This window comes from Xyrauchen texanus, chromosome 2 (assembly GCF_025860055.1).
Source record: "Xyrauchen texanus isolate HMW12.3.18 chromosome 2, RBS_HiC_50CHRs, whole genome shotgun sequence".
Taxonomy (NCBI): Eukaryota; Metazoa; Chordata; class Actinopteri; order Cypriniformes; family Catostomidae; genus Xyrauchen; species Xyrauchen texanus.
The window spans coordinates 11290754-11309093 of NC_068277.1; the positions used below are offsets into that span (position 1 = coordinate 11290754).

Genomic DNA, 18340 nt, shown 5'->3' on the forward strand with positions numbered 1-18340 from the left:
TGTTGGTGCCAGACGGGCTGGTTTCAGTATTTCTGTAACTGCCGATCCCCTGGGATTCACACGCACAACAGTCTCTAGAGTTTCAAGAATGGTACCTCCGATAACAACTCCGCACAATAGTAGTGAGCAGAATAGTATCTCAGAATAGCTAGCTAGAGGCTACAGAGCTTCATTATAGGTTCACATGACAGAAAGGCTAGGTAACTGCTAGCCTGCTAATACTTCCTAAAAGGCTGATTTCATGACTGTGATTCAGGTAACAAGTTGCCTGTATAACATTGCCGAACTGCTTGTGTTTTTAGCAAGACGTACCTGAATGTAGAATTGTCTACATATACAGCAAAGTCTAAATATATATATATATATATATATTTAAATAGATATATTTTTATCACCTAGCCATATAATATAAATGAAATTTTGAGACAGGTCAGATAAAACAGGTTAACCCTTTGGATTTCATTAAACTCACCTAGTGCTGGGGTCAACGCCGCCATGTTTGGGTCCAGATGAAAACCTCCAAGTAAGAACTGGGCATCAGCTCCAGTGGGGTCTATCTTAAGGCCTGGCGGCAGACTCATGTTCTGGGTCAAGTAGTACTGGTACAGCTCAGCCTCTGAGGGTGAAGGCATGGCCCCTAGACCAAGCCTGCCATGCTGCATTTGGGTCATGTTTTGTTGTAGCAGCATCATATTGTGCATGTGTTTCTCACTCGTCATGTGAATGCGCAGGTTACGTGCTACATTGGTCTCATAGTCGCATACCTCACATCTCCAGGTGGGCTTGCTTTTTGGCTTGGTAGGTGAGGGGGCACCACAGGGCCCTGTCATGTGGGTGGAGGACTGGGCTGGGTGGTGGTGGTGGTGGTGATGGTGACTAGGGTGATGGCTGCTTGCCTGGGTAGCAGAGGAAACAGGTACCACCCCACTGGGTGCATGCCCAAACACCTGTTCACCAGCGGTTGGAATAGAGCCTCCATTCTGTAATGTCTGCATGTTGTTAAGATGCTTGTCAGACTGCATATGGATGCTTAGGTTTCCTTTGGTAGTAGTGGAATAGTTACACACCTCACAGCGGAAAGGCTTATAGCCACAGGTGTAGCTCTCCCCACGGGCCAGGCGGGGATGGCTCTGTCCACTGCTGCAGTACATGCAGGAGCCTCCAGAGTCAGGGTGCTTCTCCTTCATGTGTGCCTCTAGGGTCTGCTGGTATTTGTAGTGCCAGTTGCACTTGGGACACTTCAGTGTCTTGCAGGAATTACGAGAGTGCATCATAGTCATATGGCCACCCAATGAGCGTGAGGAGCCTAAGACAGTATCACACTTGGGGCACTCCACCCCACTTCCTCCATTGCCCCCAGCCCCATGGTTCTGGGTGCACTCACCCATTCCTGACATGTCACAAGCAGCTGCATGATGGGGGTGTGTGTGTGCATTTGGTGAAGGGTGCGGGTGGTGATGATGGTGGTGAAGGTGGTGGTGGAGAAGGATACCGCTGTCATCATCTCCATCTGCAGGGAATTCATTTGGTTCAGGAGCTGTGGCACTATCTCGATTGGCACTTTCCTCAGCAGCGACATTGGAGGCAAGAGAGGAGGATGTGCTCGCAGAGGAGCATGCAACCCCATCCTCTTCACCTCCTCTACCGGCAGCTGCCACCAATGCCACAGGGACTGTGGTCCCCTGGCAGTTAAAGCTCTGAGGGACTTCAGAAGACCTCCCCCCACCATCTGTAGCCACCCCCTCCTCTGACCCCATGATTGAGGAAGAGGACATGGAGGCAGAGGCTTTGCCGCTCAGTGCAGGGCTGGCTGCAGAGAGACAAGCAGAAGGCTGGAGAGCGCTACTAGGCATTAATAAAGGAGATTTGGAGATGCTTTGGTTTGAGACAGCTACTTCCCCCACAAATCCGCCAATGCTGCTACTTCCACTACAGGCCACCGCAGGGCCTTCATCTTCTAACTCTTCATCCTCTTCTAAAAGAAGCTCCTCCTCCTCCTCTGAGGCCATATCCTCACCGGTAAGGAGAGCCTTAATTTCACAGATTCCTGCATCCCCATCCTCTCCTCTATGAGTCCTCTCTTTCCCCACAGACCCCTCTGTTCTCCTACCCTGCATCTTGGACAGAGTGCTGGAGTCTTTGGCTGGGCCTGGGGTTGAGGTAAGGGAGGGTGTTTTAGGGCTGCCAAGGCCCCCCAATGTGAAGAGGGCTTGTTGCTGGAGACCCGAATCAAAGTCTTTGTTTAGGAGGCTCTCACCTCCTTCACTTCTGCCTCCCTCTTCTAAATGAACCCCACTGAATGTGCCATAGAAGCTCTGGCCTGAGTTCATTGGTACCAGGGTGGGCGTTGGAGGAGAGTTCTTATTTTTTGGTTCTAGGAAGCTAATGAGTGGCTCTTTGTCCTTGCCGATGCCCTGTATAATGGCCGACGCATGCTTGTCACCTAAAAGCCTGCGCTCATCCTCACACAGGGTCATACGATGATCGTGGACTGCGTGAGTGACAAAAGAGCGTGCGTAGCCGAAGGACAACTTGCAGAGGAAACACATGAGGATGGGCTTGCCTTTGCCGTACAGGGCCAGGCCATCAAATTTGGAGAAATCCACATTGTTGGGAACATCTTTGGATACGCAGGACTTCTTGGCTGACCCGTCACTGTTTAGATAATCCTTGTTGCTTTTGTGCCGCACGTCAAAGACGCGGAAACTGTGCAGGACAGGACTGAGGCCTGCCAAGGTTGAGGTATTGGGGAAACCTTGGTCTGAGGAGCCGAACCATTTTCCAAAAGACGAGGCTATGTGGAACGTGTTGATAATTTGTGGGTATACTGAAGAAGAGGTCCCCGCAGGTTCCCCTGGTTTTCCCCACTGGGGAGAGAGTTTGAGGAGAGCAGGCTTGGTTCCATGCTCCCATCGCTTTGGATCAGCTGGCTGAGGCTCTCCACAATGTATGCAGATCCATCAGGTTGGTAGACTATCTCTCCAGCCAGGTTTTCCACATCACTACTCTCTTCTTCCTCCTCTTCCTCTCCTTCACTCCCACTCTCTGTGACTCCGCTCCGATGGGAGGGTTGTTGCCGCATGAGCATGGGCATGCCCCCTCCGCTTGGCACCATGGGTACACCAGGGAAAGGCTGCAGACTTGGGAAACAGTTGTCAATCTCCATTTCATCCAAGTCTTCCAAATCTTCGTCCTCTTCTCCACAGCTAACTCCCTCCTGCTCCTCCTCCTCCTCCTCCTCCTCTAACCCTTCTATTTTCGGCTGCAGCCGTCCAGTATTGGAACTATCGCTGGCAGTATGTGAAATTGCTTGTTGTTGCTGCAGCTCTCTCACAGTCTCACGGGGCGTGCTGGGATTCTGGAGATGAGCTGGGTGGGATACAGAGAGAGACAAGGGCTCCAAGGAAGAGGACTGGTTACAGGGCGAAACCTGTGTGTTAGGGTTATCGTTCCAGGGTTGTGAATGGTGCCGCTGCTGGGAGGTGGTGGAGGTGCCAAGCCCATCTTCTGTCCCAGAAACCACAGGAGACTCACAGGTTTCCATGCTGATGCCTACATGAGGCGTTCATCGCATCCAGGCCTGATGAGAACAAAGAAAGGGACATGATTAAAACACTGATTATAGATGTATAATCTCTCAGATAATAAAATACACAAGACACCTTTAATGCTTTCTTTTCATTGTTTTTATACAAGCTAATGATCAGTCTTGCAATGTTGAACATTCAACCAAACGTACAAAGTATCTTAATAAATTGAGAAGCTATGTATAGAGAGAGGAGCTGCTTAATTTTTAGTAGATTAGATGAGAAACAAAAGTGCGAGATCTAACATTGGAAAATGACAGAGTGCTCATTAGGTTAGATTAGGTACTTAAACACAATACCTCAGACAAGCACTAATAAGGCAGCTCAGATGCCTCATTTTGTCATATCAGCTAGTTACCATCTTTTATCTAGACCTTCCACAAAACACCCGGAGTCTGCCATGTTGTAAATCTTCCATACATCTTTTTTTTTATTATTAACTTTGGGTATGAGAAACAAATTAACAGAATAACTTGATGAATAAAAAAAGCTCCATTGTCCTACTAATTAGACACAGTGAAACCCACCATCAGCATGTGATCCATCTCTCACCAGCAGAAAGAACTAAAGGTTACCAAAATATATTAGCCACCCTGTTTTAGGACCTCTGTTAGCCTATAGAGAGATCCGACACATAGTAATAGACGACAGATGTCAATGAGTGTACATATGCTTTTGAGACACTCAATAGATATGTACAAATGCTTTTCATAGCAAGTTTTTATATTACAAAGTATATAAAAACATTTACACAATATAGAAAGATCTTTTTAATCTGAGGCTACAAATACAACAGCTGGGTTGCGACTCCAAATGCAGCTGTGTTTAGATCTAACATCCAATATCCACCACGCTTAGCCTGGTTTCAAACACTCCTCTCCCTCTAAAATAATAAATGGGAGCTGAACTTTTTGAGGTTAGTGCTGCCCCGAGCAAATAAAGAGCCAAGAGCAGGCCACAATTTCAAGTAGGCAAGCAGGATAAAATTATAGTAAGAGATAGTGCTGAGCTAATAATTTTAATAAAGGGATGCAGGGAGCATTGATTATAGGGGGCAACCGGACTGAAACCAATAACTCTGGCCTGCCCTTTTACCCTCCATTGCTGAATATTACATGAGCAAAGTTTCCCGGCAGCACGCTAAACACCATGTCCTGCCTGATTAGCACATTCACTGCATCTACTTGATTTATTTACTTATTTACTTAGGGATGTAAATTTCATCAGTGATCAGTGTGTCTGCAGCCCCACCCCCACCAAATGTATTAACATGAGAGCGCTTGACTGGGGAGATTGATAATGTTTGACTCCCTATTCGTGAATGTCAGATGACCCCCCAACATAGTCTCCTGCTCCCTCCCCCACCCATCAAAAATACAATACGAGCTCACGCCCTACAAACAATGGGCTTGTCTTTTTAAATTTCTTCTGTTGCTGTTGTATTTTGCCATTTTGTTAATTGTGTTATTATTTAGCACAATTCATACTTAAGACTTCTACTAAATTACCATCATAACTACAATAATAATGTGCATTTCATCCAACTGTATAGACACCCAATATAAATAATATGACTCTCAGGGTTGTATATGGCAAAATAAAGTGCTTCTTTATCAAACGAATATACAGGAAGTATGCAGTACTATTCAACGTCTGATATACAGAGTCCAAAATTCCATTCCCACAACCTGTTCCTAATGCCCTCTCTAAAACTTGCAGCAATATTATGGAATTGTAAGTAATAGAGGGCTCAACGATTAAACAACAAGTCTGGAGATCACAAAAGGTTAGTCTTGAAAATTTGCCATGATATGCATTTCATTTGAAGCAATTGGCTTGCTTTAAAGAATTATACAGTGTTACAGAGTGGCGGTCTGCTGCTTACAGAAAACAGGATTGCCCTTTAAAATGGAGATGGTCTAATTCAATAACCTGCAGTGGCTACTGATGTGCAATAGGATTGTCTGGAGTCTGCCAGTCGCAGATGGGCGGGCAGATATAAAGCAGTTTGTCCGATCATGGTCTGCTTCCAAAGCGACACATGTTTAAAGAAGGGGAATATATAATTTGTACCCTGCACCAAGGAAGGCCCAAACATGCCAACAGATGCATATCAGTCTACAACAGGAAATGCGTATTTGGCTACCTTCTCACCCTGTACAACACCTCTCAACCTAAAAGTGTGGATTACTGCAATGCCACTGCAAAGAAGTCAAGCACTCCATAACCCGGCACAATATGGATGTTATAACATGAGCAAGTAATTTCTTTCTTTACAGATAAAAATTATTAGGACTAAAGTGTGCTAGGTCTTGCCCATGCATACCAAGAATTCTTAACCTAGAATATTTAAACATACAATATAAAATAGTCTGGAACACAGTTACGGTCACACTATGAGCTGCAGTGATGCTCTGTTTTACTTCAGCTGGCTTATCATTTTTTTCCACTAACATTAAGCAGAATATAAAACATTCCCCCCACAACCTGCTAAACAAAGTAGATAAGGTTTTTAACAATTAAAAAAAGTGCCGTACATGATGTCAAACACAGGGTCTGGATGTCATTTAGAGGGGATAGAAAATTAGATAAGCTTTTATTTATGGGCCCTTTCATTTGGTGGGATTTACCAGCTGAGCAAGGAGGGAATTAAAGGCTAAGGAACCCGTCTGATTATTTGCACGCACAATCACCTGCCCAGGGGCCTGGCTCCCAGGGGCCCAGCGCTACCTACTCTATCCTGGGGAATTAACTCTTGCTTGTCCCCAGCTGTGAACCGCCAGGGGCTGCGGCACTAACCCCCACAACCAACCCCCAGCACCCCCACAATATCCTTCAAACAACCAGAAAAGGGTTTCATCATCACCTCCCAGTGGTCTGCAGCAGACCCTGCATTTGTGTTTTTTCCTTCCACTGCCAGATCTAGCCATCACACAGGCTGGCCACTTCAGGGTTAGGGCACTTATTGAGAAATCTATGGCATAAATGCTATGCAAGTTACCGAAAGATATGGGAAGGGAAGGTTCCTATTGATAATGAAAGGCCTTTAGATATTGCACTAGGGAATGTTTTCATTGAGGCTCAGACAGGGTGAACAGGGTTCATCTCTGAGGTCAGTCCAATTAAAAAAATGTAATATATATATATATATGTGTGTATGTATGAGAGAGAGAGAGAGTGTCGATTATAGAGACACTAATCACAATGTGTCATTAACACTGCTTCTTGTGTGTTTTAAACTTTTTGTTAATTTATTTGGATGAGGACTGAGAGACGGACTCACACTCAGGTCATCCACATAAGCACAGAGCACAGTGAAATTAACATATGTACCAAACGTCAGGCAAAATACAACATGTTCATTGTTCTTTAATAGCTAATTGTATGTAAAATATTTTACATTTGTAACAGAGGACCTCCCTGATCGCAGTATTGCTATGGACTCCACTTAGTTCTCTACAAACCAAAAAGCAAAGAACTTGTGTAATGTTATATTACCCTAAACCTATATACAGTAAACATTTATTTCAAAAGACACAAACATTTCTAATTTCCTAAATAATTAATGATGACATCAGCGGCTGCATATGACTCCTATATAATTCAACAGCACTACTACGGAGGTTCCACACTGGGCCCTTTGAGTCAGCACCATTTATTTAATTTCAGCTTTATTAGTGAGTAAAGGTAAACAGAGTGGACTGAATTTGTTTCCACCTCTTCTTCCTTATCCTGATCATTTAATGTAGACACCGCGACACTTCAGTGCAGTTGCTGTGTCAGAAGGCAAAAAGTCACCTCAGGTCGATGGCACTCTGGCTGTAAACACTGCTTCCCGTAAAATCAATGATCTTTAGTTCAAGCTATCAGTCTGGGCAACAGAAATAGCAGTGCCTGTGATGAGAATGAGGCTGTGGAGAGAGGGAGAAACACTGATAGAGGGAGTAAGAAAGAGCAGCATGGCTGTGAGTATGCAAGGGATGAGACAGCACAGACATCTGTGGCACACTGCCGCTACTGTGCACAGCTGTGCTGCCAACACAGTGCTGCAAACTGTACTTAACACTGGTTCCCAGTAGTACGGAGCAGAATAGCTAAAACAATGATATCCTTCTCAATATTTTCTGCCTTCTGATAATATTCTGTATATATATCTCTTCTGTATTTGTTCCAAAATGGCTTAAGATCCTCCAGAGGAACCCTAATTTCAACAAAATATCCACTGTTTCTACATAATTACAAATGTTTAATGAAAGTATAAAATGTTTTACTAAACCAGCAACAGACCGATATTTAAGCATTACTCTGTTTTTCCAGTTCTATGTACTAATATTACAAAACAGAAATAAACAGCAATCTTTACTTATATATCTACTTAATAATATATGAAAAACGTTAAAAAAACTTTATTTTTTTTACTTTTGAAACCTTGAGTATTTTAATGTTTACAGATTGGCCCCATTCACTTCCTGCATCTTTTTTTTGTTTTTAAGAAAAGTAGGTACAAGTGTGTTAATCAACATTATGCCACAAATGCTGTCAATTGAGCTTAACTTCTATTGAATCTGGAATATTCCTTTCAAGGCTAAACAAAAATTGATACGCAAAATAGTATACATTGCCAGCGCAATCATCATTAAAAATATTGTGAATATTCAATATATCGCCCAGCATGCAACTCTTTCAGACCCACAATCATTAGTGTCAGTAGCCCTTTCTACCTGCATGCTGGCACTGTTTAATAGATTGTGTTTGTTGTGGAAATGGAAGGTACTCCTCTGTGACTTTATGTAACTGTAAACATCTACATACTCATTGGTTACTAATTGGTCTCTGGTCTGAACACAGACGAATTGATTCCAAGGTATCAATAGTATTCTCTGTTCTAAGGCCTGAAACTGAATCTTGGTAATAATTTTCACTCTCGGGTAACAGCAAAAGATTTGTAAATGCAATCAATGTAGCAAAACAACGTGAGCACAAAAATATTTCCCTGACAAAGTGTGGGTAATATGGCGAAAGGCCACTTTAAGGCAGATTTTATTCAGCTGATGAAATATGGAATGGGTTCAAAGGCAGCTGATGGGGAATCCATACGATGGGAAAGTGTCTCATCACTTTTGGTTAGTGTGAAAGAAACAGGCTCCTTGTGTGTAATTAAAAGTGGTTAATTAGCTGTGGGTTAATTACTCTGTTTGGAGGGGAGAGCTGGCAAAAGGAACTGGTGGGGTGGTAAAGCAAGGGGAAAGTGGCAAACACGCAGCAGGAAGCTCCAAGTCTCCTGCCAATTAGTAGGAAGCATGTGAGGGGCTTGCGGAGGAACGGGACCGGGAGCACAAATGAGCTTCACACCAGCCCACTCACATCTATAGAGCTAATACCACACTCAACATATCCACATTTCTCTATTAAAAATGCATACTGTTAGAGATTCCCTGCTCAATGTTGTTTTTGGTAAGCACTTCCATTTGCCTAAAAGCCACTCTTTTCTTCTTGAAATTGTATGCATAGAAAGAGGAAAGCATGTTTTTTTCCCCCCTGCAAAAATGTAATGCAACCTTGGATTAGTGGATATTGAATAAAACAAATGTTTCTTTAATGTCACAAAAAAAAAAAAATGATTATGGCATGAGCATGTTTTTTGTTTTTCAGACATGGTCCTGAAATAAAATACCATTTTTTGTATATATATATATATATATATACAGTGGGTACGGAAAGTATTCAGACTCCCTTAAATTTTTCACTCTTTGTTATATTGCAGCCATTTGCTAAAATCATTTAAGTTCATTTTTTTTCCTCATTATTGTACACACAGCATCCCATATTGACAGAAAAACACAGAATTGTTGACATTTTTGCAAGTATTCAGACCCTTTGTTCAGTATTTAGTAGAAGCACCCTTTTGATCTAATACAGCCATGAGTCTTTTTGGGAAAGATGCAACAAGTATTTCACATCTGGATTTGGGTATCCTCTGCCATTCCTCCTTGCAGATCCTCTCCAGTTCTGTCAGGTTGGATGGTAAACGTTGGTGGACAGCCATTTTCAGGTCTCTCCAGAGATGCTCAATTGGGTTTAAGTCAGGGCTCTGGCTGGGCCATTCAAGAACAGTCACGGAGTTGTTGTGAAGCCACTCCTTCGTTATTTTAGCGGTGTGCTTAGGGTCATTGTCTTGTTGGAAGGTGAACCTTGGCCCAGTCTGAGGTCCAGAGCACTCTGGAGAAGGTTTTCAGTCCAGGATATCCCTGTACTTGGCCACATTCATCTTTCCCTCGATTGCAACCAGTCGTCCTGTCCCTGCAGCTGAAAAACACCCCAACAGCATGATGCTGCCACCACCATGCTTCACTGTTGAGACTGTATTGGACAGGTGATGAGCAGTGCCTGGTTTTCTCCACACATACCGCTTAGAATTAAGGCCAAAAGTTCTATCTTGGTCTCATCAGACCAGAGAATCTTATTTATCACCATCTTGGAGTCCTTCAGGTGTTTTTTAGCAAACTCCATGCGGGCTTTCATGTGTCTTGCACTGAGGAGAGGCTTCCGTCGGGCTACTCTGCCATAAAGCCCCGACTGGTGGATGGCTGCAGTGATGGTTGACTTACTACAACTTTCTCCCATCTCCCGACTGCATCTCTGGAGCTCAGCCACAGTGATCTTTGGGTTCTTCTTTACCTCTCTCACCAAGGCTCTTCTCCCCGATAGCTCAGTTTGGCGGACAGCCAGCTCTAGGAAGGGTTCTGGTCGTCCCAAGCGTCTTCCATTTAAGGATTATGGAGGCCACTGTGCTCTTATGAACCTTAAGGGCAGCAGAAATTTTTTTGTAACCTTGGCCAGATCTGTGCCTTGCCACAATTCTGTCTCTGAGCTCTTCAGGCAGTTCCTTTGACCTCATGATTCTCATTTGCTCTGACATGCACTGTGAGCTGTAAGGTCTTATATAGACAGGTGTGTGGCTTTCCTAATCAAGTCCAATCAGTATAATCAAACACAGCTGGACTCAATTGAAGGTGTAGAACCATCTCAAGGATGATCAGAAGAAATGGACAGCACCTGAGTTAAATATATGAGTGTCACAGCAAAGGGTCTGAATACTTAGGACCATGTGATATTTCAGTTTTTCTTTTTTAATAAATGTGCAAAAATTTCAACAATTCTGTGTTTTTCTGTCAATATGGGGTGCTGTGTGTACAATAATGAGGAAAAAAAATGAACTCATGAAAATTATTTTAGCAAATGGCTGCAATATAACAAAGAGTGAAAAATTTAAGGGGGTCTGAATACTTTCCGTACCCACTGTGTGTGTGTGTGTGTGTATATATATTTATATATATATATATATATATATATATATATATATATATATATATATATACAGTGGGTACATATATATAAATAAATTATATATATAAAATGTTTCAATATGGTACCAAGTAGGGCTGAATTTGGAAAGAAATATATAATATGATTTTAATTTTATAATGTTATATTAACTATCACTATTATTATTATTATTGTACAATAGTAATACATTTCTGTAATAAAATCTTAACTTGCATGGAGTATTGCCATTCGGTCTAGTTAAACCAAAGAGTTCTAAACCTTTGAGCTTTTATTTTGTCTCTCTGTAGCTGAATTCACAACAGCTGTATAATGCACTCCTTATTTTAATGTCTTTTCTGTCCAACAAATACCTGGTGCAATGGGGTGACTTGTATATTAACTTGAAGCAACAAATATTTGGAATTACACAAAAGTGAAATTAAAGTGAATCTGGAGCGCTTTAAAAATGATTTAGTGCACGAGATGGAGTTTTGGGGCTTTGAACAGCTCTGAAAACACTGTTATAATGCACTAACAATATAGACAGGACAGAGCAGAGCACAAACTTAAGGCAGGAGCACAATCAGACTATTTATTTAAATCACAGCCCTTTGCGGTTTCATATTCGCACAAGGTCATATAACGAAGTTTCTTTTATTTTGATTAATTGTGCTGCCCTAGTACCAAGTAAATACCATAGTATATGTCAGAAATGTGGCCAGGTGGGTAGTGCGTGCTGCGCTTCATCATCATTGGGCGAAACAAGTGACTCTACATTGTCCTATCAAACAAATAAATGGTAACAAAAATGACTTAAACTATGCATTTAGCAGACATATCTTTTTTAAATCCAAAACAATTTACGGTGCATTCCAATTATGCATGTTATCAGTAGGCAAGGTCCCTGGGAATTGAACCCATGATGTTGTTTGGACTATGCACTACCAGTTGTGCTAGGGCACCAAAAATGAACATAAAATTACATTTGTGTTTTAAAGAAATATAAAATACCATGGTGCATGAATATAATATATATAGTATGGTTTTGATTAAAAAAAAACATGGTATTATTACCATATGACACCCTAATTGTACCATGGTACTGCCACAATACGATTTTCCAAGGAGTATCAGTTAAAAAGATTATGCTATTTCTGGAATTCTAAAATAACTTATCTTGGCAGCTGTGCTGCATGCTGTGTTTCTCACTTCTCTTAACAAAACTTACAGGAAAGTAATAGCACATTATTTTCCTCCACCTTCCCTAGTGGTTGGTTCAGATAAAGCTTTGTATTTTGTAAGTGCATAAATTATCCCAGGGATAAAGGTATTGATGTATAATCAGAGATGGGTGATCATGTATGTGCTGCAAAAAAGCCCTCCATTCACCCCCAGGCACATTGAGTGCGCACAGCATGCTCCACAACACAGGAGGGAGGAGTGGGGGGGAGAATACTTGTGTCTCAGAAAGAGAGAAAGCACGTGCATTTGCCTATTTTCCTATCATGAAGAATGTTCTGCTTCGTCATGCGCCTGCCTGTACATTTTGCAATCGTGAACAAGATCATTTGGAACAAACAATTAATTACAGGATGTGTTTTCTCACACAAGGCATGTTTGAGACGTGTTTATTGCCAACTTCTCAGACAAGGCATTGAAAAACAACACAAAGCAGTCTTACTGGAAACGTTCATGTTCAAGCACCAACAATAAACAGCCTTCCTGACTTCACATCACGTATATGTATGTGTGTAATATATATATATATATATATATATAAATACACACACACACTTTGAAAAAACAAGTTCATAACTTCTTAAACTACTTCAAAGTTTTCTCATCAAAACATCCTCCATGTGCAGCAATGACAGCTTTGCAGATCCTTGGCATTCTAGCTGTCATTTTGTCCAGATGCTCAGGTGACATTTCACCCCACACTTCCTGTTGCACTTGCCATAGATAGGTCTGTCTTGTCGGGCACTTCTCACGCACCTTACAGTCTAGCTGATCCCACAAAAGCTTGATGGGGTTTTTTTTCGGTTTCAAAACTGGCTTTTTCTTTGCAATTCTTCCCATAAGGCCTGCTGAGTCTTCTCTTTACTGTTGTACATGAAACTGGTGTTAAGCAGGTATAACTCAATGACGCGGTCAACTGAGGACATGTGAGGCGTCTATTTCTCAAACTAGAGACTCTGATGTACTTATCCTCTTGTTTAGTTGTCCATCTGGGCCTTCCGCATCTATTTCTGTCCTTGTTAGAGCCAGTTGTCAGGCAAGTGATTTTCTAGCACCAAATTAGCAATTTAGCATGATTACTCAAGGATAAGGTGTTGGAGTGATGGCTGCTGTAAATGGGGCCTGTGTAGATTTGATCAAAAATGACTTTTTTCAAAATAGTGATGTGGTGTTTGTTACATCAGTAATGTCCTGACTATACTTTGTGATAAGCTGAATGCCACTTTGGTGAATAAAAGTACCAATTTCTTTCCATAACAGCTAAATCTGTACATTATTAAAAAAACTTTTGGCTGCCAGTGTGTATATGTGTGTGTGGGCATGTTTATGTGGTTTATGAGGACAATTTATTTAGGTTACAAACTGGTAATTACAAGGGTATTATGCTATAAATGTGGTTTATGAGGACATTTCTAGTGTCCCCATAATTTAAATAACTTAAAAAACATTTTAAACTATGTTTTATTGAAAATGTAAAAATGCAGAAAGTTTTCTGTGAGGGTTAGGGGTTGTGTTATGTTAAGGGGATAGACTCTATAGTTTGTACAGTATAAAAATCAATATGTCTATAGAAAGGCCTCATAATGCTATGTAGACCAACGTGTGTGTGTGTGTGTGTGTGTGTGTGTGTGTGTGTGTGTGTGTGTGTGTGTGTGTGTGTGTGTGTGTGTGTGTGTGTGTCTACACATACATGTACACATACATATACACACACACACACAGGCCACTTTATTACGTACACCTGTACATCTACTTATTCATACTGTTATCTAATCAGCCAACCATGTGGCAGCAGAGTAACGTATAAAATCATACAGATATACATGTTCACAATAAACAATCAGAATGGGGGAAAAAATTTGATCTCAGTGATTTAGACTGTGGCATGATTGTTGGTACCAGATAGGCTGGTTTGAGTATTTCTGTAACTGCTGATCTCCTGGGATTTTCATGTGCAACATTAACTAGAGTGTATAGAGAATGGTGCCAAAAACAAAAACCATCCAGTGAGCAGCAGTACTGTGGACGAAAACATGTTGTTGATGAGTGAGCAGAATGGTTCGAGCTGACAGAAAGTCTATAGTAACTCAGATAACCACTCTGTACAATTGTAGTGAGCAGAAAAGGATCTCAGAATGCACAACATGTCAAACCTTGAGGCGGATGGGCTACAACAGCAGAAGAATTCCACTTTTGTCAGCCAAGAACAGAAAACTGAGGCTGTAGTGGGCCTACCATTTTGTGTACTTCAGCAGAAATCCAGATTCGTCAGACCAGGCAATGTTTTTACAATTGTCTACGGTCCAGTTTGTATGAGCATGTGCCCACTGCAGCCTCAGTTTCCTGTTCTTAGCTGACACTAGTGTATCCGGAGGGTCTTCTGCTGCTGTAGCCCATCCGCCTCAATGTTCGACATGCTTTTCTGCATAGCACTGTTGTAACGTATGTTTGAGTTATTGTCACCTTCCTGTCAGCTTGGACCAGTCTGCCATTCTCCTCTTACCTCTGTCAATATCAAGCAGTTTTCGCCCACAGAACAGCCGCTCGCTGGATATTTTTGTTTTATGCACCATTTTCTTTACACTCTAGAGACTGTTGTGCGTGAAAATCAAGACAGAGAGAAATTATAATATATGTATAATATTTATATAAATTATAAATATTTATAATAAGGAAAGCATATGTCCGCATTTAGATAGCTAGGTAAACAATATGTGCATAACATTTTTAAACATACACATTTATACACGTATACATACAGAATTCGATCTATCATATACACATATGTTATATGTGTAAATATACACACACACACACACACACACACACACACACGTGTGTGTGTGTGTGTGTGTGGGTGCCGTGCACCAGTTTAAAACAAGCCAGGCCCAAAGGCTTTCATTTTCATTAATTATCAAATCACCTCTATTAATAGCTTAAGGAAGCAGATATCTCTTGTGTGAGACAGAGCAAGATACAGACAGATAGTCAGAAAATGCAAATACAAGTATGGAAGATTAGAAGAGAAAAATGCTAACTACATGGTTTTATGAGCACCATGCTTATCTGATTTGTGTAAAAGAGGATGGTTGACTCTGTGACAGACAGTGACTGAGCTCCGCAAACATCAAAATAACGAAACCACCTTCCCATCGTTTTCCCTCATGTCTGATCTAGTCTCACCACGGATTTAGTATGCATATAAGAAATATTACATTTCATCTGCTGTAAGGAATTTAGCCCTCTTAGTCAGCCCACTCTCTCGTTCCCTCAATCACTTCCCCCTCAACTTCCTAATGTCCAAACATCTCACCACCACCAACCCCACCATATGTCCCCTCACGGTTTCATTTCCTACTCCCTCTCTAAAGCTGCAGTTAAGGCAAGTTGACCGCAAACACGGTTGTTAAGATGATCAATACCATTGAAATATTAAACCTTAAAAAGCCGCATTATCGATTGTAAGGCCGATGATAAAACTGTTCATCATCATAATAGCTAAAGCTCCATATAAACTGTTCAGAGAGGGACTTCAGCTGCACACAACACTGGGACACAGGTCGAACTGGATTTGTTTTCCATAGTTATACACCAGGCCCTTAAGAAGGCATTCCATCATGGACTGGGGCCTATATATAAGGCCCTTTGTCTTTTTTCCACCAAGTGGGGAAGTCATGAAGGATTATTTGTGAGCAATTCTACGATATTCTCTTCAACTATGTGTTCACCACCTGAGCTTCTCTCAGGAATCACTGTCAGGCAGGCTGAATAGAGCTTGGATAACCTGCCTCTAATCCAAGGCCTTTTTAACTAATCTGGAAAACAAATACCTCAGTAATGACCAAGTCCTGCACCTGGTAAAACAGAGCGATGGGAGAAACAGCACCTGGAATTAGCTAAATAACCTGCGTAGTGCATTCTTAAAGGCACATGCACACTTTTAGTGCTCTGCAAGAGTATTTCTTTGTGTGAGAATCATAACACAAGAAGAGACTTAAGAGGCTTAAAACCGGTCCCACTTGTGTCACTAAACTCACAAAAAGGACTTGCATAGGCTCATGTGCTTGTGATGTCAGTTCATTAAGAGTTACAGGCTGGCAAAGGTGGCAGAGAAAGACTCAGGCAGAGTTGCAGCAGCGAGGCCTGGTGCTTCATTAAACATTTAAAGCCGAGAAGCACAATCCAATTTTTCTGGATGGCATGGGCATGAAGAGGAAAGAGCAACAGCTGTCCAGGAGTGAGAGCTGGAAAGCATCAACTGGGGTGTGTGTGTGGGCGAGGGGGTTCTGTGAGGAAAAGACACAACCTCCTACATGCCCTGCCATGGCCCTTTGTATCCAAATAGGAACATTAGGATCTAATACGGGCACTGAGGCGTGAACACTCGCACAAACACAGTGGATTAAAGGATGTCCCAGTGAGACCATTCTGTAAAAAAAAAAAAATTTCTCCAATTCGTCAGTAGGATATCCTGGATAAATACTTAGAGGCTTGCTTTGATGACCCTACACTGCATCGCCATTCACTCTCCAGTTCACATTTGCTAAAGTCATCAATGACAAAGATTTGGAAAGAAAAGTACGAACATTCTCCCTGGTACACAAATACTTCTTTTATGAGTTTTGGCTCAAATTCCTCTCTGCTTAGTTAAATCTCTTATCCTGAGAAAGAGCTGTGCTCGTTTTAAGCAATAAACCTTGAGGAAGGATGGCTTTCTACTACACCCCAACAACCCCCTTTAAAGAATTATGGAGTGTTAATAAAGTACAAGGAATAATGTGTTCTTTGGAGAAATATAGAGAAGCAAAGGTGGTGTTTTGTTAGTGTTGAATGTCTGGACATTTACGGAAAACAAAGAGGAAGAGGGAAAGCATTAGGTTTATATGTTTTCTTTTTTGCAGGCCACTCAAAAGGTGGGAGTTTGTGGGACTGCCAGGGCGAATTAAAGGGATACCTTCTGATGGCACTAATTCTTAATGCCGGGCTTACTCACTCTCCATTTTTATGGACTGCTACGGAAACTTAGCAGGCTAATTTTCAGCAGAAACGTAAACCAAGGAGTAGTTTACAGTAATAACGTTGAAAGCATTGTTTTATACAAGACCAAATTTTAAATTCTTACACTATTATATTCTATACTACACAGGGCCAATACACCTGCAGATGGTTTGCTCCATAACAACTTACATTATCTAAGTGTATCGGTTTGTGGTATGTAGACATTATCAATAAATCATAACCATAACTACAGACGCCTGCGGTTTATCACATTGTGTAGTCCTCACCCTGCAGTATTTACGAGAAACAGGGCCAAGGCAAAGCAAGTGCAGTGACATGCATGCTTCCCAAGCAGTGATGAAATGAGTAACACTCAGAGGAAGAGCGAGAGAAAAACACTGAGAAAAAAAGTAGTCAAGCATGTAACAAGGTAGCCTCGAGGCTGGTGCTGAAAGATGCGGAGGCTCTGAGCAAAGAAGAGCATCGAAAACATTTAATGGTCTTCCTCCAATCTACAGCATGTCGAGGCACACAAAGCAAGTTACATTCAGCACGGGAGGGGTGAAAAACTGAACTCTGTGTGAAGGCCAAGTTTGCAAAACTACAACTCAAAACTAATTTGATTACATGAAGGGCACACCACAGATGTCCAACCTGGCTATGCCAACAGAAGCAGTAGAAAAAAGGTGCTCAACCAATGAAAGAGATGCCATCAGCAAACAAAATATTCGTAAGAATCTTATAGACAAATACTTATAGCCAAGGCTTGAGGCCCAAAGCGATATCGGTAAAATCTCAATAGAGCACAACATTCTGATTCCAGAAGTAAAAATCCCATGAACGTTTTTCCAAATGGGAACTGATCATTAACCTTTAAAGACAGACCTACTGTGAGCTCTGAGGTTGTTAAATAATCTTATATGCTTCTATAATGTAAATAAATTGATTCTATACTTGTAATCAACAAATTTAAATCAATAGTTTTATATTTTTCCATTAATGGGATTGCAGTTCATTCGAATGCTGCAACAACTAATCAACAATGAATAATAATCGATAATGAAAATCATAGACAACGAATTTCATTACCGATTAGTTGGATATGTGTGGTGTACACATAGCAGCTCCGTCAGTTATGTCACTTTACCGTAGTATAAAAAATCTGCTTGCATAATGAAACTCGATTGAAA

General features: G+C 41.5%; 1 protein-coding gene across 1 annotated transcript in view; it reads right to left on the reverse strand.

The window, feature by feature from the left end:
- Positions 1-18340, reverse strand: part of zfhx3b (zinc finger homeobox 3b) — a 193955-nt gene that overhangs the window by 128024 nt on the left and 47591 nt on the right. Inside the window, 2 exon segments of the mRNA XM_052150779.1 lie at positions 473-2863; positions 2866-3580. Coding sequence (XP_052006739.1) covers positions 473-2863; positions 2866-3544 — 3070 coding nt within the window. The 5' untranslated portion in view covers positions 3545-3580.